Source organism: Nerophis lumbriciformis, linkage group LG30, assembly GCF_033978685.3.
Source record: "Nerophis lumbriciformis linkage group LG30, RoL_Nlum_v2.1, whole genome shotgun sequence".
NCBI lineage: Eukaryota > Metazoa > Chordata > Actinopteri > Syngnathiformes > Syngnathidae > Nerophis > Nerophis lumbriciformis.
This window is the reverse complement of record NC_084577.2, coordinates 19,887,257-19,914,589: the sequence shown is the minus strand read 5'-3', so window position 1 is coordinate 19,914,589 and position 27,333 is coordinate 19,887,257. Positions and strand designations below refer to the sequence as shown.

At 39.3% G+C, this 27,333-nt stretch overlaps 1 protein-coding gene across 1 annotated transcript in view; it reads left to right on the top strand.

Annotated features, from left to right (window-relative positions):
- The window catches only part of veph1 (ventricular zone expressed PH domain-containing 1), a 196,653-nt gene that overhangs the window by 146,739 nt on the left and 22,581 nt on the right, over positions 1-27,333 (top strand). Inside the window, exons 9-11 of the mRNA XM_061925970.1 lie at positions 1,689-2,071; positions 19,620-19,759; positions 19,843-19,977. Coding sequence (XP_061781954.1) covers positions 1,689-2,071; positions 19,620-19,759; positions 19,843-19,977 — 658 coding nt within the window. The remainder of the gene's footprint in view (positions 1-1,688; positions 2,072-19,619; positions 19,760-19,842; positions 19,978-27,333) is intronic.

The window sequence follows — 27,333 nt, the reverse complement described above, 5'->3', positions numbered from 1 at the left end:
AAGCAAACATTGACCCAGCCACTATTGCTGGGTGACAGGAAACTATAAAGGGGAGTGACTAACCAAAACACCTGGTGGGAACACTAATTGCAAAACTAAGACAGGTGAGGAGAATCAGTGCCCATGGGAACCAACAGTAAACAGGGAAAGCGGGTGCACCCAGGAAACAGACTAAAACAGAAACATTACCAACATAAATCATGCCATGATCCGGGTAACGGATCATGACAAAAACAAAACAATACAATTAATTGTTTGTGCTATGGCGCCATCTTTTGGGGGAATTTGCTCACTGCAGGTGCTGCAGTGTCCTTCCATTTATTGGTACTGCTTTTTTCTTTTTTTTCCCCACCGGAGTGCTGTTCAGTCTTCTCGCCGTCCATAGCATTTCTACTCGTATGGATTCTTCATTCATTACTCCGAGCAACGTTTGTAAGTTTTACAATATAACTAAAACAATTCATACTTACGAAACCGTCCCAGATGTCTAATAGGAGTGTTTTCATACATATTTGTACGCGCTATCGTGATATATAAAGACGCTAGCGTTGTTAGCATTAGCTCATATGCTAATTAGAGATGTCCGATAATATCGGCAGGCTGGTAAATGCTTTAAAATCTATTATCGGAAGTTATCGGTATCATTTTTTTTTGTTATCGATATCGTTTTTTGTTTTTTTTATTAAATCAACATAAAAAAACACAAGATACACTTACAATTAGTGCACCAACCCAAAAAACCTCCCACCCCCATTCACACTCATTCACACTCATTCACACAAAAGGGTTGTTTCTTTCTGTTATTAATATTCTGGTTCCTACATTATATATCAATATATATCAATACAGTCTGCAAGGGATACAGTCCGTAAGCACACATGATTGTGCGTGCTGCTGGTCCACTAATAGTACTATCCTTTAACAGTTAATTTTACTCATTTTCATTAACTACTAGTTTCTATGTAACTGTTTTTATATTGTTTTACTTTCTTTTTTAAGAAAATGTTTTTAATTTATTTATCTTATTTTATTTTATACATTTTTTTAAAAAGAACCTCATCTTCACCATACCTGGTTGTCCAAATTAGGCATAATAATGTGTTAGTTCCACAACTGTATATATTGGTATCGGTTGATATCGGTATCAGTAATTAAGAGTTGGACAATATCGGATATCGGCAAAAAAGCAATTATCGGACATCCCTAATGCTAATGAATTTACAAGTGTCTGTGTTAGTAGTATTAACTTACAAGGGCATTCCTTCTGTATTGTTTCATTTTCACAAAATCCTCAGTAAATTCACCAAGACGTCACCGTGGAGTTATGAGTCTTTTTAGCTGATTGGAAAAACTAGCTTTAGCAGCTAGCGGGTCCATGATGATGACTTCTGTTTTGTTTGATCAGCCGTTTTACTGCCTACACCGTTTGGAAACAATTAAGGTATGTAAATAAACATTTAAAGAATCTTACCGTGTAAATAACTAATTCCGCAACCTATACATCTGCAAATTATAGTCCGGTACGGCTAATATATGGGGAAAGAAAATGTTCTCCTAAAATTTAGTGGGTGCAGCTTATATCCCGGTGCGCTCTAGTCCGGAAAATACGGTAGTTGCGGCACAATTACAATTCAGAGTTTTTGTCCTGGAATAGCATTCAACTGTCGTAACATCATGTTTTGAAAAAGGTCAAAGAGCCTGGCTCTCCACGCCGTGCGCTCGCGGTCCATCAACTCGGACGGCGGGGAGGACGCGGAAGGAGTGGAGCTCAGTCTAGACAGCGTCTCGTTCACCGGCACTTTGCCCTGCCAGCGAAGCCCAGTAGGAAGTCAGGAAGTGTCGCCTCCCGCCGAGAACGTGGCAGACGACGTCCCCGCGTCCGCCGGCGTGCCGGACAGAGGGGTCAAGGAGACGGAGCGAGGTCAAAGCAGGCAGAAGAACAAAGAGGAGGAAGACGTCGGGGAAGCCGACAGACTCTTGGTCCATCTAAGAAACAATATGGAGATGATCCGAGAGTTCTGCAAGGACCTGGTTCTGCAGATCCCCATACCAGAGCAGTGTGTCATAGAAGGTAAGACACATGCATCACTTTACAGTTCTTTTTAATCTCATGTTATTTCCATAATTCATTTTGTTTTCTGTTTTTTTACATAAAAAGGAGAAAATAAGCAAATTTACTATTCATTCGTTTGTCAGGCTTGTCCCTCACAGTTTGGTCAAGTTTTAGTTTTTTCTCTGTTTGTTTTATTTCCTGTCAGCACTCTTATTTTGGTTCAGTTTCCTGTTTGTCTCTCTGAGTGCTGTCCCCAGGTGTGTCAATCAGCCAGCTGCTATTTAGACCTGCTTTGACCTCCAGTCAGTGCTGGATTATTGTTGTGTCTACTTGTCATTGTCGTTGTCACTACTACCTGTCATAATACTTGTCGTTGTAGCTCTGTCTACTTTTGTTCACTCTGCTCATGTCATAGTTCCTTCGTGTCACAGTAAGTGTTTTTGTTTCTTGTCGACAGTTAGCCTTTGTGCTATTTTAATTCATAGCCAAGTTTGTTCTCCGCCTTGTGCGCGCCTTTTGTTTGTACCCTTTTGTTTGTTTTTTTGCCATAGTGTTAAATTAAATCATGTTTTCCTGTACCAAGCCTGCCGCCATCTCTGCATTTTGGGGTTCGCCACCAACATACTCTGACATCGTTCTTTTGTCAAAATGTTGCATAGATTGTTTTACAGATCATCTTCAAGCCGCTTTCTACCTAAAAAGCTAGCATAAAACGTTAGCATGATAACATAAGAGACATTTGCATACTTCTAAGAAGGCGCCAAGTATCCGAATCTTTAGGTTTAAACAAACAAAATGACCTAAAAAGCCAGCATAAAACGTTAGCATGGTATTATAAGAGATGTTTGAATAGCTCGAAGATGGCGCCAAGTATCAATTACCAAATTACACCAAATTACCATGAATTGATTTAAGTGGACCCCGATTTAAACAAGTTGAAAAACTTATTGGGGTGTTACCATTTAGTGTTCAGTTGTACGGAATATGTACTGTACTGTGCAATCTACTAATAAAAGTCTCAATCAATCAATCAATCAAACCTAAAAAGCTAGCATAAAACATTAGCATGGTATTATAAGGGATGTTTGAATAGTTCTAAGAAGGCGCAAAGTATCCAAATATTTTTCGGTTCAAACAAACAAAATTACCTAAAAAGCAAGCATAAAACGTTAGCAAGCTAATATAAGAGGCGTTTGAATAGTTTTAAGATGGCGCCAAGTATCCAAATCTTTTTAGATTCAAACAAACAAAATTACCTAAAAAGCAAGCATAAAACGTTAGCAAGCTAATATAAGAGGCGTTTGAATAGTTTTAAGATGGCGCCAAGTATCCAAATATTTTTAGGTTCAAACAAACTAAATTACCTAAAAAGCTAGCATAAAACATTAGCATGGTATTATAAGGGATGTTTGAATAGTTCTAAGAAGGCGCCAAGTATTCAAATATTTTTCGGTTTAAACAAACAAAATTACCAAAAAAGCTAGCATAAAACGTTAGCAAGCTAATATAAGAGGCGTTTGAATAGTTTTAAGATGGTGCCAAATATCCAAATCTTTTTAGATTCAAACAAACAAAATTACCTAAAAAACTAGCATAAAACATTAGCCTGCTAATACAAGAGACGTTGGCATACTTCTAAGATGGTGCCAAGTATTCAAATATTTTTAGGTTCAAACAAACAAAATTACCTAAAAAGCTAGCATAAAACGTTAGTATGGTATTATAAGGGATGTTTGAATAGTTCTAAGAAGGCGCCAAGTATCCAAATATTGTTCGGTTTAAACAAACAAAATTACCTAAAAAAGCTAGCATAAAACATTAGTATGCTAATATAAGAGACGTTTGCATACTTCTAAGATGGCGCCAAATATCCAAATGTTTTTAGATTCAAACAAACAAAATTACCTAAAAAGCTAGCATAAAACGTTAGCATGCTATTATAAGAGACGTTTGCATACTTCTAAGATGGTGCCAAGTATCCAAATATTAAATAAAGTTGATTTGATTTGATTTGATTTTTAGGTTTAAACAAACAAAATTACCTAAAAAGCTAGAATAAAACGTTAGCGTGGTATTATAAGAGATGTTTGAATAGTTCTAAGGTGCCAAGTATCCAAATATTTTTCGGTTTAAACAAACAAAATTACCTTAAAAAGCTAGCATAAAACGTTAGCATGCTAATATAAGAGACGCTTGAATAGTTCTAAGATGGCGCCAAGTATCCAAATCTTTTTAGATTCAAACAAACAAAATTACCTAAAAAGCTAGCATAAAACGTTAGTATGCTAATATAAGAGACGTTTGCATACTTCTAAGATGGCGCCAAGTATCCAAATGTTTTTAGATTCAAACAAACAAAATTACCTAAAAAGCTAGCATAAAACATTAAGATGGCGCCAAGTATCAATATCTATCATTTATTTTTAGGTATGAACATAGAAAATTAGCTAAAAAGCTAGCCTAAAACGTAAGCACGCTAATATCAACATGTTATATAAGAGACGTTAGCAAACTTCCAAGATGGCGGCAAGTATCAAAAACCAGGATTTTTAGATTAACATACAAAGTGAAATAGTAAGCATAAAATGTTAGCATGCTAACATTAGCATGCGAGCATGTGACCAGATAAAGAGTAAATACCCAAAATGCACTATTGTATGTGTAAACATACATTACCTAAAAAGCTAGCATAAAACATTAGCATGCTGACATAGGCATGCTAATATAAGAAACGTTAGCATTGTATCAAAATTAATGATTTTTCTGTTTATAGGGCGCATTAAAGAAGTCATATGTATTACATTTTTTTTCTAAATGTAAAAGACTTCCTTGTGGTCTACATAACATGTAATGGTGGTTCTTTGGTCAAAATGTTGCATAGATGATGTTTTACAGATCATCTTCAAGCCGCTTTCTGACAGTCGCTTCAGGATGCGCCGTTTTGTGGGCGGTCTTATTTACGTGGCTCACCTTTGACAGCGTCTTCACCCCGTCATCTTTGTTGTAGCGGTGTAGCGTGCAAGGACGGGAGTGAACGAAGTGTCAAAAGATGGAGCTAACTGTTTTAATGACATTCAGACTTTACTTCAATCAATAACGGAGCAGCATCTCCTCATCCGGAAATGTGTATCGTGAAAAAACGTTCGACCGGAACTCTCTAATAACTAAAGTTCCTTGGGTAAATAATGTAAACTCACTACACCGGTATGTTTTAGCGCTTTCATGGCGAGTTTACTGACAGATATAAGTAAGAACTTTACACTACTTTATATTAGAAATGGCAACAGCGGAGGATGAATGTCACATAACAAGAAGATAGAGGAAAAAGAAGAAGCTTATGGACTACAGAGGCGGACGCGCGTAATTTTTCAGGATTTATGCAGATCCCAAATACAGATCAGCAGGTACCAGAAGGTAAGAAAAGTTGCTTTTGCATAATATTGCGGAACAAAACGCCAGATAACATGTCTTACCTTATACACACGCCATAATAATACTCGTATGTTTAATGCGCCGACAATCTATCAAGCGGTGTGGCTTCATAGCTTACCAAAGTCGTACTAAAACTGTCATGATCCGTGGTCCGGATCATGTTTTGTTATGTTAGTTTTGGACTCCATAGTTCCTGTTTTTGTGCACCCTTGTTTGTTTTAGTTACCATGGTTATGTATTATTTCCACCTGTCTCTGATTAGTGTTCGCCCGCTCACCTGCTGCCCGAGCACTAATCAGAGGCATTATTTAAGCCTGCCTTTGCCGGTCAGTCGGCCTGGCGTCATTGTTCGCTTCACGCAACCTACTAGTAACTCTTGTTTGTTTCATGCCACAGTTTCGTGAGTGTTCCATGCCATAGTTTATGCTAAGTGTTTGCTTCATGCCTTGCCACGTAAGTTTTTTTTGTTCATGCCACAGTGAGTTTTGCCTTGTCCATAGTCCATGCTAAGTGGTAGCTTAGTTTCGAGTGCGATCAGCACATTATTCCTTTTGCTTGTTTTCTGTTTTTTGGTACTTCGCATTATTTTTGAGAATAAATCATGTTCCTACCTTCACGCGATCGTCAGGAGTTGTCCGTTCTGCATTCCTGGGAGAACGACCCCGCAGTGACAGAATGACGCCAGCCGACTGACCGGCAAAGGCAGGCTTGAATAATGCCTCTGATTAATGCTAGGGCAGCAGGTGAGCGGGCGAACACTAATCAGAGACATGTGGAAATAATACATAACCATGGTAACTAAAACAAACAAGGGTGCACAAAAACAGGAACTTATGGAGTCCAAAACTAACAGAACATAACAAAACATGATCCGGACCACGGATCTTGACAAAAACATTTTGATAGATTTTTGAGCGCCGTGTGTAATGTTCTATATTTTCAATGGAACATTTAATATGTGCTTTGTGGACTTGGAGAAGGCATTGGACCGTGTACCCGGGAAGTCCTGTGGGGAGTGCTCAGAGAGTATGGGGTATCGGACTGTCTGATTGTGGCTGTCCGCTCCCTGTATGATCAGTGTCAGAGCTTGGTCGGCATTGCCGGCAGTAAGTCGGACCCGTTTCCAGTGAGGGTTGGACTCCGCCAAGGCTGCCCTTTGTCACCTATTCTGTTCTTAACTTTTATGGAAAGAATTTCTAGGCGCAGTCAAGGTGTTGAGGGGATCTGGTTTGGTGGCTGCAGGATTAGGTCTCTGCTGTTTGCAGATGATGTGGTCCTGATGGCTTCATCTGGCCAAGCTCTTCAGCTCTCACTGGATCGGTTCGCAGCTGAGTGTGAAGCGACTGGGATGGGAATCAGCACCTCCAAGTCCGAGTCCATGGCTCTCGCCCGGAAAAGGGTGGAGTGCCATCTCCGGGTTGGGGATTAGATCTTGCCCCAAGCGGAGGAGTTCAAGTACCTCGGAGTCTTGTTCACGAGTGAGGGAAGAGTGGATCGTGAGATCGGTGCGGCGTTTTCAGTAATGCGGACGCTGTATCGATCCGTTGTGGTGAAGAAGGAGCTGAGCCGGAAGGCAAAGCTCTCAATTTACCGGTCGATCTACGTTCCCATCATCACCTATGGTCATGAGCTTTGGGTTTTGACCGAAAGGACAAGATCACGGGTACAGGCGGCCGAAATGAGTTTCCTCCGCCGGGTGGCGGGGTTCTCCCTTAGAGATAGGGTGAGAAGCTCTGTCATCTGGGAGGAGCTCAAAGTAAAGCCGCTGCTCCTCCACATCGAGAGGAGCCAGATGAGGTGGTTCGGGCATCTGGTCAGGATGCCACCCGAAAGCTTCTCTAGGGAGGTGTTTCAGGCATGTCCGACCGGTAGGAGGCCACGGGGAAGACCCAGGACACGTTGGGAAGGCTATGTCTCCCAGCTGGCCTGGGAACGCCTCGGGATCCCCTGGGAAGAGCTGGACGAAGTGGCTGGGGAGATGGAAGTCTGGGCTTCCATGCTTAGGCTGCTGCCCCCGCGAAACGACCTCGGATAAGCGGAAGAGGATGGATGGATGGACATTTAAAATGTTGGTGTTTACTGGAGTCATATTGCCATCATTTTGCAGTCGACACGTATCTCTTATGTTTGACCGCCATCTACTGGTCACACTTATTACATCATGTACCAAATAAAATAGCTTCGAGGTCGGTAAGCACAACCAGAATTATTCCATACATTAGGCGCACCGGGGTATAAGGCGCGCTGTCGAGTTTTAAGAACAAAAAGGATTTTAAAGGGGAACATTATCACCAGACCTATGTAAGCGTCAATATATACCTTGATGTTGCAGAAAAAAAGACCATATATTTTTTTAACCGATTTCCGAACTCTAAATGGGTGAATTTTGGCGAATTAAACACCTTTCTATTATTCGCTCTCGGAGCGATGACGTCACATCGGGAAGCAATCCGCCATTTTCTCACTTTCGTCGGTGTGTTGTCGGAGGGTGTAACAACACGAACAGGGACGCATTCAAGTTGCACCAGTGGCCCAAAGATGCGAAAGTGGCAAGAAATTGGACGAAATTTGTTCAAAATACGAGGCTGTGGGGAAAGCCGACGAAATGGTCAGACGTTTGTTCCGCACACTTTACCGACGAAAGCTATGCTACGACAGAGATGGCAAGAATGTGTGGATATCCTGCGACACTCAAAGCAGATGCATTTCCAACGATAAAGTCAAAGAAATCTGCCGCCAGACCCCCATTGAATCTGCCGGAGTGTGTGAGCTATTCAGGGACAAAGGACCTCGGTAGCACGGCAAGCAATGGCGGCAGTTTGTTCCCGCAGACGAGCGAGCTAAACCCCCTGGATGTCTTGGCTCACACCGTCCCTTAGCTTCTCTGGCCTGCTGACATCAACTCCAAAACTGGACAGATCAGCTTTCAGGAAAAGAGAGCGGATGAGGGTATGTCTACAGAATATATTAATTGATGAAAACTTTATTCATTACTCGCGGTTTTACGTAAATTATTATACATAAACTGTGTTTACCAATAATTTAGCTTAAAAACATTTATTTTTTTCAATCATTCGAGTACATTTGGGTAGTCTTGTGTAATGCAGTATTTTGTGTCTATTTAGGTATGGTTAACCTGAGTGCTGAAATCGTGGAAAAATATGTTGTTAGCGTGCCTGAAATGGGCTGTCTGCACTCTCAAAGTGCATGTTGTTGCCAAATGTATTTCATATGCTGTAAACCTAGTTCATAGTTGTTAGTTTCCTTTAATGCCAAACAAACACATACCAATCGTTGGTTAGAAGGCGATCGCCGAATTCGTCCTCGCTTTCTCCCGTGTCGCTGGCTGTCGTGTCGTTTTCGTCGGTTTCGCTTGCATACGGTTCAAACCGATATGGCTCAATAGCTTCAGTTTCTTCTTCAATTTCGTTTTCGCTACCTGCCTCCACACTACAACCATCCGTTTCAATACATGCGTAATCTGTTGAATCGCTTAAACCGCTGAAATCCGAGTCTGAATCCGAGCTAATGTCGCTATACCTTGCTGTTCTATGCGCCATGTTTGTTTGTGTTGGCTTCACTATGTGACGTCACAGGAAAATGAACGGTGGTTAAAATCAGGCACTTTGAAGCTTTTTTTAGGGATATTGCGTGATGGGTAAAATTTTTTTAAAAACTTCGAAAAATATAATAAGCCACTGGGAACTGATTTTTAATGGTTTTAACAATTCTGAAATTGTGATAATGTTCCCCTTTAAAATGTTGGTGTTGTTTACTGGAGTCATATTGCCATCATTTTGCAGTCGACACGTATCTCTTATGTTTGACCGCCATCTACTGGTCACACTTATTACATCATGTACCAAATAAAATAGCTCCGAGGTCGGTAAGCACAGCCAGAATTATTCCGTACATTAGGCGCACCGGGTTATAAGGCGCGCTGTCGAGTTTTAAGAACAAAAAGGATTTTAGGTGCGCCTTATAGTCCGGAAAATACGCTAAGGGAGAGAATTGGGATACAGTCTGTTGCACTGAAAGGAGGTAAAATTCCATCCAGATGCAGAATTTCCTTTTGGATCCAAAGAAGCTTAATGTCAATATCGGGTCAGGGCGGTTCACACGGTCGATTTCACGGCTGACTAATATTTAAGCTTTGGCAGAGAGGTCTGCGATTTCATTGTGCTCTTCTTTTATCATGTTAACCTGCTGTTACGTCCCCAAAAGGTCACCACACACACACACACACACACACACATAAAAACACAGCACCATTTAGGTCTCAGCAATGTATATAATAAGCTCCAATTTATTACTCTGGATGTTCATCCCCATCCAGAGGGTATACATCATTTCATTCTTTCCTTACCTAAATGTTGTTTTAATCCAGCGTTATCAATTGTTTTGCTTCCACAGACTTCTAAGGTGTAATTCAGTTTCAACATGTGCGCTTTTAACGAGAGGTGCGAGGCCCCAAATCTCAGCAAATATTAAACGGCTCACCTTGTTAAAGCCGCAAAGAGCGTTTGCACGTGTGATTAATGGCCGTGCCGTTAAAACGAGCTCCCAGGTGTGAGTTAAATAACTGCCTGCGACTTAAACTACACAATTCAATAAGTTTCAGTAACTTTAGGAACATTGAGGGTTATGATCAACTGTAAATGGCAAATATTAAGAAGTTCAAACAGGTGGAGGGTTGTGCTATGTTACATGTAGATATGATACTTTGTGTGTGTGAGAGAGAGAGAGAGTGTGTGTGTGTGTGTGTGTGTGTGTGTGTGTGTGTGTGTGTGTGTGTGTGTATTTTTTGGCAGGTTATGCTGTTTAGTATCAAGGGCCAAATTTCACTTTTTGTGAGAAAGTGAAAAATTGTTCTGACGTACATTTGCTGCTTTCATCTTCGCTCGGATGCTATCTTTTCCAACTCGTTCAGAGTGAGATTAAAGATTTTTGGACAGTATTTTCCGGACAGTTTGCCCGGCAGGTTATTTGGGCATGATATCATATCTGTGTTTTTGTTAGCTTACATAGTCCAGTCAAATGATTATTTCTTTATTGTTCAAGGCAGAGGTGTCAAAGTCGTGTTCACTGAGGGCCGCATCTAACAGTGAATACTATTATTACACACATTTTTTATGCATTTTATAAGTAGATTTTTTTTTTAACTAGTGTAAAAAAAAAATCTGGTAAATTGCAATACTTTCACCTCAAAATCTTGTGTATATTACTGTATGTGGAAAAACAGTACTTTTTATGGTAAAAAAAAAAAAAAAAAGGCAGCTCAGTTGCCAGAATTTTAGTGGAAAATGTACATTTGTTTTTTTTTACTGTAAATAGAGAAAATGCTGTAAATATTTAAGTAAATTTCACAATTTTACCATGAAATCTATTGCTACGGCGTGGCGCAGTGGAAGAGTGGCCGTGCGCAACCCGAGGGTCACTGGTTCAATCCCCACCTAGTACCAACCTCGTCATGTCCGTTGTGTCCTGAGCAAGACACTTCACCCTTGCTCCTGATGGGTGCTGGTTAGCGCCTTGCATGGCAGCTCCCTCCATCAGTGTGTGAATGTGTGTGTGAATGGGTAAATGTGGAAGTAGTGTCAAAGCGCTTTGAGTACCTTGAAGGTAGAAAAGCGCTATACAAATACAACCCATTTATCATTTATTACTTTTACATTGCACAATTTGATAGATAACTTGCTTTGAAATAGAATAGAATAGAAAGTACTTTATTATTATTAAATTCAGCACCACAGTTCGCTCACAATAGACAATAATAATAATAAATAATATAATATATAATATATGAATAATATAAATATATTATACATATATTCTACATTTAAGTGCAGTCAAAAAGGAACATATGCATTATACAGTCTGATGGCTGTCGGTATGAAATCATTATTATTAGTATTTGTATTTAGAAAACGGTTTGAATGTTTGATAATTTTAGCATAATTAGACAATTATTTAAGTCAACATAATTTGCGATTACATGGAGTACTTTATTTTTTTTTCTCCCAAAATAGAAAGAAATAATACATTTAGTTATAAAAGTTACAGTACAATATTGATACATATTATTTTCAGGCTTTCATAAAATGAAGTGGCGGGCCACATCTGGCCCCCGGGCCTTGAGTTTAACACCTGTGGTTAAAGGAATGTGTGCCCGAAAATCCCCTTCATTACAGTTTGTTGACTGGTTCAGGGGTTCTAAACCTCTTTGACCTTTCCACTACTTAAGGGCCCACTCAAATATTAACACTTAATTCGTAATTTTACTCTTGATTTTAGTCGTATTCAATAATTATATCTAACCTTTTTTGCAGATGAACATGATAAACCAGTAAACAAATTGTTGTTACTAATGAGTGAAACTGGTATCTAAACATGGAAGTGTAGCTCCTCTTCTGAATGCAAGTGCTCCTACAGTAGGAATACAAATTCTGTATTCCTACAAAATCTGGCAAGACAGCAACACACTGCAGGTAAAACATGTTTGTCTTGTGTTGCTCAAAAAGGTTAATTGTCCTCTTATACATATACTTTTTCAAATGTTCTTGTAAATATTGTAAACAAATGCCATGGGTGGATCTACACCTGACAGCCACTGTAACGATGCCAAGTACAAGAGCATATCTAGTTGATACTAACATGATGACATCGATATTTTTATCGTCACAAAAAAAAACATTTATAGTATGATTATTAACTGAGGAAATACGTCCCTGGACACATGAGGACTTTAAAATGCTACTTGGTATCGATCGATACCCAAATTTGTGGTATGATCCAAAACTAATGTAAAGCATCCAAACAACAGAAGATAATGTTTATTACATTCTATCAGAAGTGTAGATAGAACATTTTAAAAGCAAAAGTAAGCAGATAATAACAGTAAATAAACAAGTAGATTAATAACTGTTTTCTACTGCTTGTCCCTCCATAATTTTGACAAAATCATAGAAATGACACAATATGTTACTGCATACATCAGCAGCTAAATTAGGAGCCTCTGTTTGCTTACTTACTACTAAAAACAAGTTGTCTAGTATGTTCACTATTTTATTTAAGGCCAAAATTGTTCTTTGATTGCAAAAAGAAACTTGTATATATGTATATACATATATATATATATATATATATATATATATATATATATATATATATATATATATATATATATATATATCTCCATTTTCTACCGCTTGTCCCTTTTGGGGTGGCGGGGGGTGCTGGAGCCTATCTCAGCTGCATTCGGGCAGAAGGCGGGGTACACCCTGGACAAGTCGCCACCCCATCACAGTATATATATATATATATATATATATATATATATATATATATATATATATATATGTATTATTTTATTTTTTTCACAAGTACTAATTATATTGAATACAAATTGCTCATCTGGGAATTGTCTGGTCTTCAGGCTTGTCGCTCACCGTTTTTTCGTACACAAGTACACGCAGGGAGCGCGTGCACATACTCTATCCACCTGTGCCCGGTGCTTGCCTCGTTAAGACAGCTAAGCAAAGTTAACCTTCCCTAACACCGGAACAAACATTTTGTTGCATCCATTGCTCAACGTGCTAACTCTGTATTCCTGTTGTAGATCACAACAATAGAGAACTCCCCAAGCAGGAATAATGCATTTACATGGGCATGCCCATATAAGTAAGTCCATCACATTGACATCATTGCAACTCCATAAAACATTTTTTTTCAAAACTGCTCGCAGGGCGCACTTCCAAATGCATGAACCTTATTGTTTAACAAGACAACCAGACATTATGACAACAAGTTTAGGTCCAAAAAGAAGAAAAGCATAATAAGATCTGACTTTCCCATCACTATCAGCCAATGTGAAAATGAAGAGCAGATTCAGTCATGAGTAATGCCGGACTTAAATAAAACGTGTGCAAATGAAGTGGTGATGTATTGATTGACAGGAAGGGATGTGTTGCTTCACCTTTCACCTTAAATGTTGCCTGTCATTTCTAAATTGTAAATAAGCGTTAGCAAAAGTCAGCTAACAATGGAGCCAATGGTGGCCTCCCTAGTCCGCCTTTAAAACACTCTAAAAAAGCGTGCAAAAACCTCCATTATGTTGTAAGTACATATGTAATGTAGTACCAGGCACATTTATAATAACATGAATTATTTACGTATTTTGTTCAAATTTAAGCATGCAATAATTTCACAGATGCATTACAACTAGAGATGTCCGATAATGGCTTTTTTGCCGATATCCGATATTCGGATACTGTCCAACTCTTAATTACCAATTCCGATATCAACCGATACCGATATATACAGTCGTGGAATTAACACATTATTATGCCTAATTTTGTTGTGATGCCCCGCTGGATGCATTAAACAATGTAACAAGGTTTTCCAAAATAAATCAACTCAAGTTATGGAAAAAAAATGCCAACATGGCACTGCCATATTTATTATTGAAGTCACAAAGTGCATGATTTTTTTTAACATGCCTCAAAACAGCAGCTTGGAATTTGGGACATGCTTGAGGTGGGCGGGGTTGGGAGGGGGCGGGGGGTTTGAGGTAGTGGTGGGGGGTAGCGGGGGGGGGGGGGGGTATTTTGTAGCGTCCCGGAAGAGTTAGTGCTGCAAGGGGTTCTGGGTATTTGTTCTGTTGTGTTTATGTTGTGTTACGGTGCGGATGTTCTCCCGAAATGTGTTTGTCATTCTTGTTTGGTGTGGGTTCACAGTGTGGCGCATATTTGTAACAGTGTTAAAGTTGTTTATACGGCCACCCTCAGTGTGACCTGTATGGCTGTTGACCGAGTATGACTTGCATTCACTTGTGTGTGTGAAAAGCCGTAGATATTATGTGATTGGGCCGGCACGCAAAGGCAGTGCCTTTAAGGTTTATTGGCGCTCTGTACTTCTCCCTACGTCCGTGTACGCAGCGGCGTTTTAAAAATTCATACATTTTACTTTTTGAAACTGATACCGATAATTTCCGATATCACATTTTAAAGTATCTTTACTAAGAATCGCTCAGCACCTTTGCTATGTGCTAAACAAGAAATGCAAACTACAAACATAAACAAACAAATAATCACTTACTGCACGATGTATGCTCTCACTGGGATGCCACCAGTTTATATCTTTCCGTTTAGATGAAGAATCAATCACAATCCTCACGAAGGTTTCAAAAGAAAACAAAGTGTGCCACAAACGAGCGTCTTTTCGTGTCTTTCTCGCCATCTCCGGGTCTAAGATGGATGTCCAAGTTGACCCAACTTCTCGGTGTATGTCCACACCATTCTACTATCCAGGTGAGAGGCATGATATATCATCTCGAGTTAACTTTCACCAACTCAGAGGCGATGCAGCAGCTCACCGGCTCGATATGTCTCTATAGCAGCATAAGGTAGTAAGCTCTCAGTGATCACGGTGCCACGGAAAGTAGTTAATCTGCGTAAGAGTTTATAATAGGGTTGTCTCGATACCAATATTTTGATACCAGTACCAAAATATATTTCGATACTTTTCGAAATAAAGAGGACCACAACAAAAAAACAAAATCTTAGTTTTAAACATTAAAATATTGATGTAATCATAGTATCGAGTAGATACGCTCTTGTACTTGGTATCATTACAGTGGATGTTAGGTGTAGATCCACTCTTGGCATTTGTTTACATTGTGACACCGGTGAGCTACTGTATCCTCCTACGGTGTGTAGTGAAGCATGTTTAGCTATTCCTCGTCCTGCAGGGATGATACTTGTAAGAAACGTACTTTATATGTCGCCATGGAGACAAGGATTAGTGATTTAGAAGTAGCTAAAACACTGCCGATTGCGAATGGACATTAGCCGCTAACTAGCTAGCCGTGTTTTAAAGCACTTCTTCCTGAGGGCGTTTCAGTGTTATAACTTCACCTTTATCTTTAGTTTTTAAGCCAAAATGCGTCCATTCGCCCTTTTCTGTCTACACACTGTGTCTGCTTGTAAGTACTCCGTGATTGTGCGCTGCCGAACATGCTCCTCTACTCGTAAAACCAGCAAAGTCATGGCGCAGCGTCATGCCTGTAAAAAAATAAATAAAATAAAATATGTCGAACCGGTACTTTTCCAAACAGAGTATAGTACCGTTTTTGATTAATTAGTACCGCGATACTATACTAGCACCGGTATACTGTACAACCCTAAATATTATCACTAAATGTCAGAAAAATTGTATGTAAATTATCAAAAAACTTTCCATTATCTGAATTCCCAGTGAACAGACAAAATTGAATTCTGTCTCTGTTTAATTCCTTGCTTCTTGTCTCGTTTAATACATAAATAAATAATAAATGATAAATGGGTTGTACTTGTATAGCGCTTTTCTACCTTCAAGGTACTCAAAGCGCTTTGACACTACTTCCACATCTACCCATTCACACACACATTCACACACTGATGGAGGGAGCTGCCATGCAAGGCGCTAACCAGCACCCATCAGGAGCAATGGTGAAGTGTCTTGCTCAGGACACAACAGACATGACGAGGTTGGGATTGAACCAGGGACCCTCGGGTTGCGGACGGCAATTCTTCCACTGCGCCACGCTGTCCCTAAAAACCATACATACATGTTATACATGTCATTAGTGTTTGAACCTGACACTAATACTTGGGTAATATTCAGGTCACGAAATGTTGGCGGTTTTTTCATGTTTTTTAGAGGTCTTTATGGGCGGAATAGAGGTCTCCCATTAGCGGCATTGTTAGTCACCTCGTACTTGCCGTATTTTACGACTCAGAACGCAAAAAAAACATGTTCTTGCCTTACATAGAGGTTGTTATTGCCCTAAACTCTGCACTTACCTGAACACTCACCACTTTATCAACTTGCTTAAGTCTGATAGAGATCTGCTGTGCAATATGTTTTTAAAATGTGTATTATGTTTGTTCTGCCCTCACTATATGTGATGAGGTTATGCAGCTTGGCAGATAAGCTAACAAACAATGCAAGACGTCTAATAAAGTTCCAAAGCAGATGAATCCATTTAGGCTCTTTATTGTTGTTGATCTTGCTTTGTCTTTTCCTATCTTTACTTTTGTCTTGCACTGGACTTTTATTTTGTAAAACTGAAATACACACAATGACAAATGTATAAGCTATGTGATTCAATGAACATACTGAAATGTAATACACAGTATGTAAATAGTAGCTTTACACAAATATTGCTTAGTGTTGAAACTATTTCGATGGCAGCCATTTTTTAAGTTCTCAAAACATCCATTAAAACAGTGCACAAAAATCGTTTTTCAATAAACATCTTAGTATAAAATTGAATCACTTTCCACCTTAATATTGAGTTATATAAACAAGTCAAACAGTTTACTTACAGACTTATATTTTCCAAGGCTTGTAAGAGCTAACACAACTTGTCTACTTCTCAATTGTCTCATGAACTGAACTGACATCGTCAACCCGGAAGTGCCCAAACAAATTAAGCGTAGTATTTTAATATCACCACAAGGTGTCAGCAAGAGTCTACAATCAAATGGGCATAACAATGTTTTTAAAAAATGTATTGTTTGTTGTCTTAAGAGTATTTTATGTAGGTTGTTTTAAAAAGCACTGAGCTAGATTGCTGTTCAATTTCGTTGTTTCCATGCAATGACAATAAAGCTAATCTGATTCTGAATATGCAAAAAAAAAAAAGGGCAGTTCCCCTTTAATGTCATTTGAACTGAGAGGCAGTGAGGAGTCACATGACACACACACATATGTATACGTTCAAAACAGGAACCAAGTAACAGAAAACATTTGTAACTGAACACGTTCCTTATTCCACCACTTTTCCATGTGCTCACTTAGACTCTCCTGTCAGGAGCCAAAGCCAAAACAGCGTGATGTCATGGGTGGTCTCGGCTTCGACGTCATGTCGCTGCCTGACCCGCCGAGGTGAACTGTCCAAGCCTCGTCTGAGGGGAAACAGATTGCGCGGAAAGGTGCACACGCAATCCAAACATTGACGCTCACGGAAAACGCGGAGAAAGTCCACCAGAAACTCACCACCGCTTGCTGCGTGACGCAATATAACGTATGTCAACACGCCACTCATAGTGTCTATAGTAAAGTTGGACTATTTTGATGACTCTGTAATAGAAACATGTATTTTGGTTTATGGGCGATTTCATCTAAAGAGTGTTATTTTATTGTTAAAACTGAATTTGTATGTTTATAGTTCATTTTGAACATGCATACACTTACAATATGGTACATCACATATTTCCACTTATTTAATCCTACCCTTTCATAGCAATTTCTAACACATTTATTTGTTCACTTCCTGTGCTGAACTATTCAAAATGTATCACTATTGTACGCAAGTAGTAATAAAATAAGTTTGAGGACTGTACAGGGATTTTAACCGCGTTTTTCCAGTGTTCATGGCATACAAGTTTACCGTATTTTCCGAACTACCGTATTTTTCGGACTATAAGTCGCAGTTTTTTTCATAGTTTGGCGGGGTTGCGACTTATGTGTGAAATTATTAACACATTACCGTAAAATATCAAATAACATTATTTATCTCATTCACGTAAGAGACTAGACGTATAAGATTTCATGGGATTTAGCGATTAGGAGTGACAGATTGTTTGGTAAACGTATAGCATGTTCTATATGTTATAGTTATTTGAATGACTCTTACCATAATATGTTACGTTAACATACCAGGCACGTTCTCAGTTGGTTATTTATGCCTCATATAACGTACACTTATTCAGCCTGTGGTTCACTATTCTTTATTTTAAATTGCCTTTCAAATGTCTATTTTTGGTGTTGGGTTTTATCAAAGAAATTTCCCCAAAAAATGCGACTTATACTCCAGTGCGACTTATATATGTTTTTTTTTCCTTCTTTATTATGCATTTTCGGCCGGTGCGACTTATACTCCGAAAAATACGGTATTTAATCCTACCCTTTTGCCATTTCATAGCAATTTCTAACACATTTATTTGTTCACTTCCTGTGCTGAACTATTCAAAATGTATCACTATTGTACGCAAGTTGTAATAAAATAAGTTTGATGACTGTGCGGGGATTTTAACCGCGTTTTTCCAGTGTTCATGGTATACAAGTTTACCGTATTTTCCGAACTACCATATTTTTCGGACTATAAGTCGCAGTTTTTTTTCATAGTTTGGGCGGGGGTGCGACTTATACTCAGGAGCGACTTATGTGTGAAATGATTAACACATTACCGTAAAATATCAAATAATATTATTTAGCTCATTCACGTAAGAGACTAGACGTATAAGATTTCATGGGATTTAGCGATTAGGAGTGACAGATTGTTTGGTAAACGTATAGCATGTTCTATATGTTATAGTTCTTTGAATGACTCTTACCATAATATGTTACGTTAACATACCAGGCACGTTCGTGGCGCAGTGGAAGAATGGCTGTGCGCGACCCGAGGGTCCCTGGTTCAATCCCCACCTAGTACCAACCTCGTCATGTCCGTTGTGTCCTGAGCAAGACACTTCACCCTTGCTCCTGATGGGTGCTGGTTAGCACCTTGCATGGCAGCTCCCTCCATCAGTGTGTGAATGTGTGTGTGAATGGGTAAATGTGGAAGTAGTGTCAAAGCGCTTTGAGTACCTTGAAGGTAGAAAAGCGCTATACAAGTACAACCCATTTATCATTTATTTATGCCTCATATAACGTACACTTATTCAGCCTGTGGTTCACTATTCTTTATTTATTTTAAATTGCCTTTCAAATGTCTATTTTTGGTGTTGGGTTTTATCAAAGAAATTTCCCCAAAAAATGCGCCTTATACGCCAGTGCGACTTATATGTTTTTTTTCCTTCTTTATTATGCATTTTCGGTAAGACATATTATCTGGCGTTTTGTTTCGCAATATTATGCAAAAGCAACTTTTCTTACCTTCTGGTACCTGCTGATCTGTATTTGGGATCTGCATGAATCCTGAAAAATTGCGCGTGTCCGCCTTTGTAGTCCGCGTCGACGCCGTAGTCGATAAGGTAATTTATGTGAGGTAATTTTGTTTGTTTGAACCTAAAAAGGTTTGGATACTTGGCACCATTGGTTTGGAACAACTTCACACATTTGTGTCATCTTACAATTTTTTTCATGGCAGAGTCCCAGCGAGGATGTGTGGCCAGGCTGTCCTTCTCCTGCCCCCAGAAGGGACACTACTGCCTGTACGCCAAGTCCACGTTCAACCTGAGCAGCCGCCAGCCTCATGTGTGGATACACCTCATGCTGCTGCATCTGCAGGTGCACCTCCACGCCCCCAATCTCACTTGAAATAAAAACCCCCCTGAAAACATTTTCTTTATTTTACGCCGATGTTTTGGTAGAGCAAGTCCAAGGTCCCTCTGTGCTCTGGAGACGAGTGTGTCCAAAGACTGGCGTCACTTTGGGGGAGGACTCAGCTGAAGGGAGCTCACAGCTTCCACATGGCGATGACGCAACACGCCACCCCGCACAGAAAGGTATGTGAGCATGATTTATGGGCAGTCTTGCTTCCAGAACACTCCATAAACATAGCAGACATACTGCACTGGAAACTATATCTTTCCATGTAAAAGTGTAGAGGGGCGTTTGGCATAATATTTTTGTTGCGGACATTATTGCAAAAACATTTTGAACAGAGGCGTGTGCTGAGGGGGACAGTAAAAAAATTATGATTTCAATCAAGGGCAGCACTCAGTAAATGTTTGGGAACTGAGGAGACCAATTTTTTAAGCTTCTCAGGTGGAATTCTTTCCCATTCTTGCTTGATGTACAGCTTAAGTTCTTCAACAGTTGTGGTATTTTAGGCTTCATAATGCGCCACACATTTTCAATGGGAGACAGGTCTGGACTACAGGCAGGCCAGTCTAGTACCCGCACTCTTTTACTATGAAGCCACGTTGTTGTAACACGTGGCTTGGCATTGTCTTGCTGAAATAAGCAGGGGCGCCCATGATAACGTTGCTTGGATGGCAACATATGTTGCTCCAAAAGCTGTATGTACCTTTCAGCATTAATGGTGCCTTCACAGATGTGTAAGTTACCCATGCCTTTGGCACTAATACACCCCCATACCATCACAGATACTGGCTTTTGAACTTTGCGCCTATAACAATCCGGATGGTTCTTTTCCTCTTTGTTCCGGAGGACACGACGTTTCCAAAAACAATTTGAAATGTGGACTCGTCAGACCACAGAACACTTTTACACTTTGCATCAGTCCATCGTAGATGAGCTCGGGCTCAGCAAAGCTGGCGGCGTTTCTGGGTGTTGTTGATAAATGGCTTTCGCTTTGCACAGTAGAGTTTTAACTTGCACTTACAGATGTAGCGACCAACTATAGTTGCTGAGAGTGGTTTTATGAAGTGTTCCTGAGCCCATGTGGTGATATCCTTTACACACTGATGTCGCTTTTTGATGCAGAACCGTCTGCAGGATCCAAGGTCCGTAATATCATCGCTTAAGTGCAGTGATTTCTCCAGATTTTCTGAAAGTTTTGATGATATTACAGACCTTAGATGGTGAAATCTCTAAATTCCTTGCAATAGCTGGTTGAGAAATGTTGTTCTTAAACTGTTGGACAATTCGCTCACGCATTTGTTCACAAAGTGGTGACCCTCGCCTCATCCGTGTTCGTGAATTTCATGGAAGCTGCTTTTATACCCAATCATGGCACCCACCTGTTCCCAATTAGCCTGTTCACCTGTGGAATGTTCCAAATAAGTGTTTGATGAGCATTCCTCAACTTCCTCAGTTTTTTTTGCCACTTGTGCCAGTTTTTTTTAAACATGTTGCAGGCATCAAATTCCAAATGAGCTAATATTTGCAAAAAATAACAACGTTTTCCAGTTCGAACATTAAATATCTTGTCTTTGCAGTCCATACAATTGAATATAAGTGGAAAAGGATTTGCAAATAATTTTATTCTGTTTTTATTTACCATTTACACAACGTGCCAACTTCACTGGTTTTGGGTTTTTTACTAGACCGGCTTCATAAATGTAAGATGTATGTTCTGCCTTTTATTGCTTAGTTTTCAACAATAACGAACATGTGGAAGAATAGAATAGAGTTTTATTGTCATTATTACAGTGAACAGCTTCAAAAAACAACGAAATTGGAGCAGATCCCCTAAGGTTTATCCACAATCATTTGGTAATATAAATAGTAAAAAAAAGATTAAAAAAAGAAGAAGATATGTATTTATATATATATATATATATATATATATGTATATATATATATATATATATATATATATATATATATATATATATATATATATATATATATATATATATGTATATATGTATGTATCCACACACATGCACATATCCATACATATGCATATATATATACACTTATAACATTATTGCACATTATAGAAAGGTGTAAAGAAGGTATACGGGACATCAAAGAGGTGATATTACTTTTTTTTTTTTTTAAAGGTGTACTTTTAGTCCAGTCATGTCAGAAGGAGAGGAGAGGAAGAGGAAAGGCGACATGGTGGCAGATAGGAAGGGAAGTCTGGGATGGAGGAGATACTTGACCGTTATTGTTTCACCTTTTTCCCCCTCTTGTGTCCCGAGCGGGAAGGTTTGTTTTCGTAGCTGTTGTGTTGATAAAGCGCGGCGGAGGAAGGGAAGGAGTGAGGGAGGTGAAGGACAGGAGACAGGATGGAACCTGAGGAAGCGAGGAGCCACAGTGTAGACAACAAGAGGGAGGGAGAGGATGTGAGAGGAGAGGAGAACTGACTTTTTTTAGTCCTGTCTTTTTCCCTTACGATATATTTTTACTATAGCAAAGTGTTCAAGTGATATCACACTTGATCTGACCAGTATCATCCCTTTGGTCCCAAAAGGGAGAGTTTGCCTTTTTTAACTGATTGCCGGCTAAAGATTGTACTCACATGAAAGTTCCCTTCAAAACGGATGCAGGCTTATTTCTTGTTACACATAAATGCAGAGGGTGCATGTCTTGCCACAACACTGGCACAGATTTGAGACAAATCTGCGACAAACATGTCATATACAGTATCCACAGTATACTTAGTTATATACAGTATCCACAGTATACTTAATTATATACAGTATCCACAGTATACTTAGTTATATGCAGTATCCACAGTACACTTAGTTATATACAGTATCCACAGTATAGTTAGTTATATACAGTATCCACAGTATACTTAGTTATATGCAGTATCCACAGTATACTTAGTTATATACAGTATCCACAGTATACTTAGTTATATGTAGTATCCACAGTATACTTAGTTATATGCAGTATCCACAGTATACTTAGTTATATGCAGTATCCACAGTATACTTAGTTATATACAGTATCCACAGTATACTTAGTTATATGCAGTATCCACAGTACACTTAGTTATATACAGTATCCACAGTATACTTAGTTATATACAGTCCACAGTATACTTAGTTATATACAGTATCCACAGTATACTTAGTTATATACAGCACCCACAGTATACTTAGTTATATACAGTATCCACAGTATACTTGGTTATATACAGTATCCACAGTATACTTAGTTATATGCAGTATCCACAGTATACTTAGTTATATACAGTATCCACAGTATACTTAGTTATATACAGTATCCACAGTATACCTAATTATATACAGTATCCACAGTATACTTAGTTATATACAGTATCCACAGTATATGTAGTTATATACAGTATCCACAGTATACTTAGTTATATGCAGTATCCACAGTATACTTAGTTATATACAGTATCCACAGTATACGTAGTTATATACAGTATCCACAGTATACTTAGTTATATGCAGTATCCACAGTATACGTAGTTATATACAGTATCCACAGTATACTTAGTTATATGCAGTATCCACAGTATACTTAGTTATATACAGTATCCACAGTATACTTAGTTATATGCAGTATCCACAGTATACTTAGTTATATACAGTATCCACAGTATACTTAGTTATATACAGTATCCACAGTATACTTAGTTATATACAGTATCCACAGTATACTTAATTATATACAGTATCCACAGTATACTTAGTTATATGCAGTATCCACAGTATACTTAGTTATATACAATATCCACAGTATACTTAGTTATATACAATATCCACAGTATACTTAGTTATATACAGTATCCACAGTATACTTAGTTATATACAGTATCCACAGTATACTTAGTTATATGCAGTATCCACAGAATACTTAGTTATATACAGTATCCACAGTATACTTAATTATATACAGTATACTTAGTTATAGACAGTATCCACAGTATACTTAGTTATATACAGTATCGACAGTATACTTAATTATATACAGTATCCACAGTATACTTAATTATATACAGTATCCACAGTATACTTAGTTATATGCAGTATCCACAGTACACTTAGTTATATACAGTATCCACAGTATACTTAGTTATATACAGTATCCACAGTATACTTAGTTATATGCAGTATCCACAGTATACTTAGTTATATACAGTATCCACAGTATACTTAGTTGTATGCCGTATCCACAGTATACTTAGTTATATGCAGTATCCACAGTATACTTAGTTATATGCAGTATCCACAGTATACTTAGTTATATACAGTATCCACAGTATACTTAGTTATATGCAGTATCCACAGTACACTTAGTTATATGCAGTATCCACAGTATACTTAGTTATATGCAGTATCCACAGTACACTTAGTTATATACAGTATCCACAGTGCGAAGCCGCTTCGAAGATACTAATCCACACCGCCATAGTGAAAAATATACTTAAGTTTCTTCCACGTAGCATTATCACTGGAGGACTTGACCTGGGGATAGGTTGATTGGCAACACTAAAGTGGCCCGAGTGTGTGAATGTGAGTGTGAATGTTGTCTGTCTATCTGTGTTGGCCCTGTGATGAGGTGGTGACTTGTCCAGGGTGTACCCCGCCTTCCGGCCGAATGCAGCTGAGATAGGCTCCAGCACCACCCGCGACCCCAAAAGGGACAAGCGGTAGAAAATGGATGGATGGATGGACTAGAGGAGACACACGACCACTAAAGCTTCAATGTAAAGTAGGGGCGATTAATCCAGATGTCGATACTATTGATACCTAATAAAGTATCAATATATACAGTAGGTACGGTTGTATTTTTGCCTCATTCCTGTGAGAATCCTGCATGTGACTGAATCATTTAAGGAGTGGGACTATCCAGGACTAGCTGCAGTGTACTCAAATGACCACCAGGTAGCATCTGTGAGCAGATAATACTGTATCATCTTGTTCTCTTTCTGACTTAAAAATGTGCTAGCTTGATGCTACTAATTAGCATTAGCGATTTTGCATGGCAATTTCAACACTTCCAAATGTGTTAATGAAAGCTACAACTAAGATGCACGTTACACTCAAACAGATGGTGCTTCGTAAGTACAATACTTACACTGTCAACACTTCTAAGGGTGCAACAAAAAACAAAAAAACACCTGATGCCGGCAATCTTTACCACAGCTGTGTTCACGTGGCTAAAGATGGTACTCGCGTGAAAGTTCCCTTCAAAACGGATGCGGAGGGTGCATGTCTTGCCAGAACACTGGCTCAGATTTGAGACAAAGCTGCAACAAAGACGTCATTGTGGACGTTGCCCTCCCGTGGGTTCCCCTGATCGCGACAGATCCTCTGGTAAGCCCGGTGGTCAGGTTTGACAATTGTTTTATTTTCTCACACGCCACGACAGCACACTCTTCTGCGACTTTTCAGTCTTTGTTTTTAGTCTTTTTCTCGGCGTGTTTCTCTCTCTCGCTCCAACTCCCACAACGCGTCTCGTACCGGCTGCTGCTAATAAGGGCGACAGGTGATTAGATAACAAGCCCCAGCTGGGCAATCTACTCACCTGCCGCTGACTCCGAGGCCGGTCCGAGGCAGGCCCGCAGACCACGCCCCCCTCCACAATCATATATCCACAGTGCGAAGCCGCTTCGAAGATACTAATCCTCATCACCATAGTGGAAAAAAGACTTAAGTTTCTTCCATGTAACATTATCACTGGAGGACTAGAGGAAAGACACAACCCCTAAAGCTTCAAAGTAAAGTAGGGACGATCAATCCAAATGTCGATACTATTGATACCTAATAAAGTATCAATATACACAGTAGGTACGGTTGTATTTTTGCCTCATTCCTGTGAGAATCCTGCATGTTTTTTCTGTCAAAATGAAAAAAATCAATTACATTTAGTGAGAAAATATGAAGTAGTTTATTGACACATATCATTTCCAGGTGTTTGCGGGCCAGATAAAATGATGTCGCGGTCCAGATCTTGAGTTTGACACCTGTGATCTAACGTCTTGGACTTGCAACTGTAATTGCAACATTAATGTCATACTTGCAAATAAGATAATACATAAAAAAATAATAAAATAAGCAGTTATCATAATTAGCTTATTTTTAAATGTGGCAATAAAAAACTAGATTTTGTTATTAAAAACATTATCTATTAACAGTGTTTTTCAACCACTGTGCCGCGGCACACTAGTGTACCGTGAGATATTGTCTGGTGTGCCGTGGGAGATTATGTAATTTCACCTAATTGGGTTAAAATAATTTTTTGCAAACCAGTAATTATAACCCGCAAATGTGCCGTTGTTGAGTGTCGGTGCTGTCTAGAGCTCGGCCGAGTAACCGTGTAATACTTTTCCATATCAGTAGGTGGCAGCAGGTAGCTAATTGCTTTGTAGATGTCGGGAACATGGTTTGTCATGATCACGATATGCAGACGACAGCGGGAGGCAGCGTGCAGGTAAAAAGGTATCTAATGCTTAAACCAAAAATAAACAAAAGGTAAGTGCCGCTAGGAAAAGGCATTGAAGCTTAGGAATGGCTACGCTAAACAAAGCTGACACTGAACTGGCTACAAAGTAAACAAAAACAGAATGCTGGACGACAGCAAAGACTTACAGCGTGTGGAGCGGCAGACGGCGTCCACAAAGTACATCCGTACATGACATGAAAATCAACAACAAAATAAGAGCGCAAGACAAGAACTAAAACACCACACACAGGAAAACTCCAAATAAGTCAGGGTGTGATGGGACAGGTGGTGACAGTACACCTACTTTGAGACAAGAGCTATAGTGATGCCTGCTTGGTTATGGTTTAAATTCATATCCAACAACTGCGAGAACAACTTTTTATTGTCAATATCAACTACTGAGTTTCGTTTTTTTATGTTTTCTGCTAGTGGTGTGCCTTGGCTCAGAAAAGGTTGAAAAACACTGTATTAACACACACACAAAAATACCGAAAATTGGTACCGTTGAGTACCAGTATTGATCCCCAGGTCCCGGGAATTGGTACCGTATCGGTTTAAAGGGAAACTGTCAGGCCCGGGACCAATTCACGAGGGTCTACTGTACTCCTGGCATTTCCACTGAAGCTTGTCTCAGGTCCACGTGCTCCCAACACATGTGGTGTTGAAACGCCAAACGATGCATGAGGATATCCAGCTGCCAAACATGCCTCTTGTCCACATCCTGTTGCCCAACTGCAAGTGTGTTCCTGTCAAAGCGTCATCCTGGTGCGCCGGGAGGACATCCACGCAGCTGGCACACACGTTGTCATCCATGGATAGTGGGTAGTGAATATTTCTCAATGTGCTCAGGAGTCTGGTATCGGAGGCACGGATTAGCTTTGCCATATCAATCATCAATCAAAGTTTACTTTTATAGCCCTTAATCACAAGTGTCTCAAAGGGCTGCACAATCCCACATCAGGGCAAGAAAAAAACTCAACCCAATGGGAACTACGAGAAACCCTGTAAGGGACCACGATGGA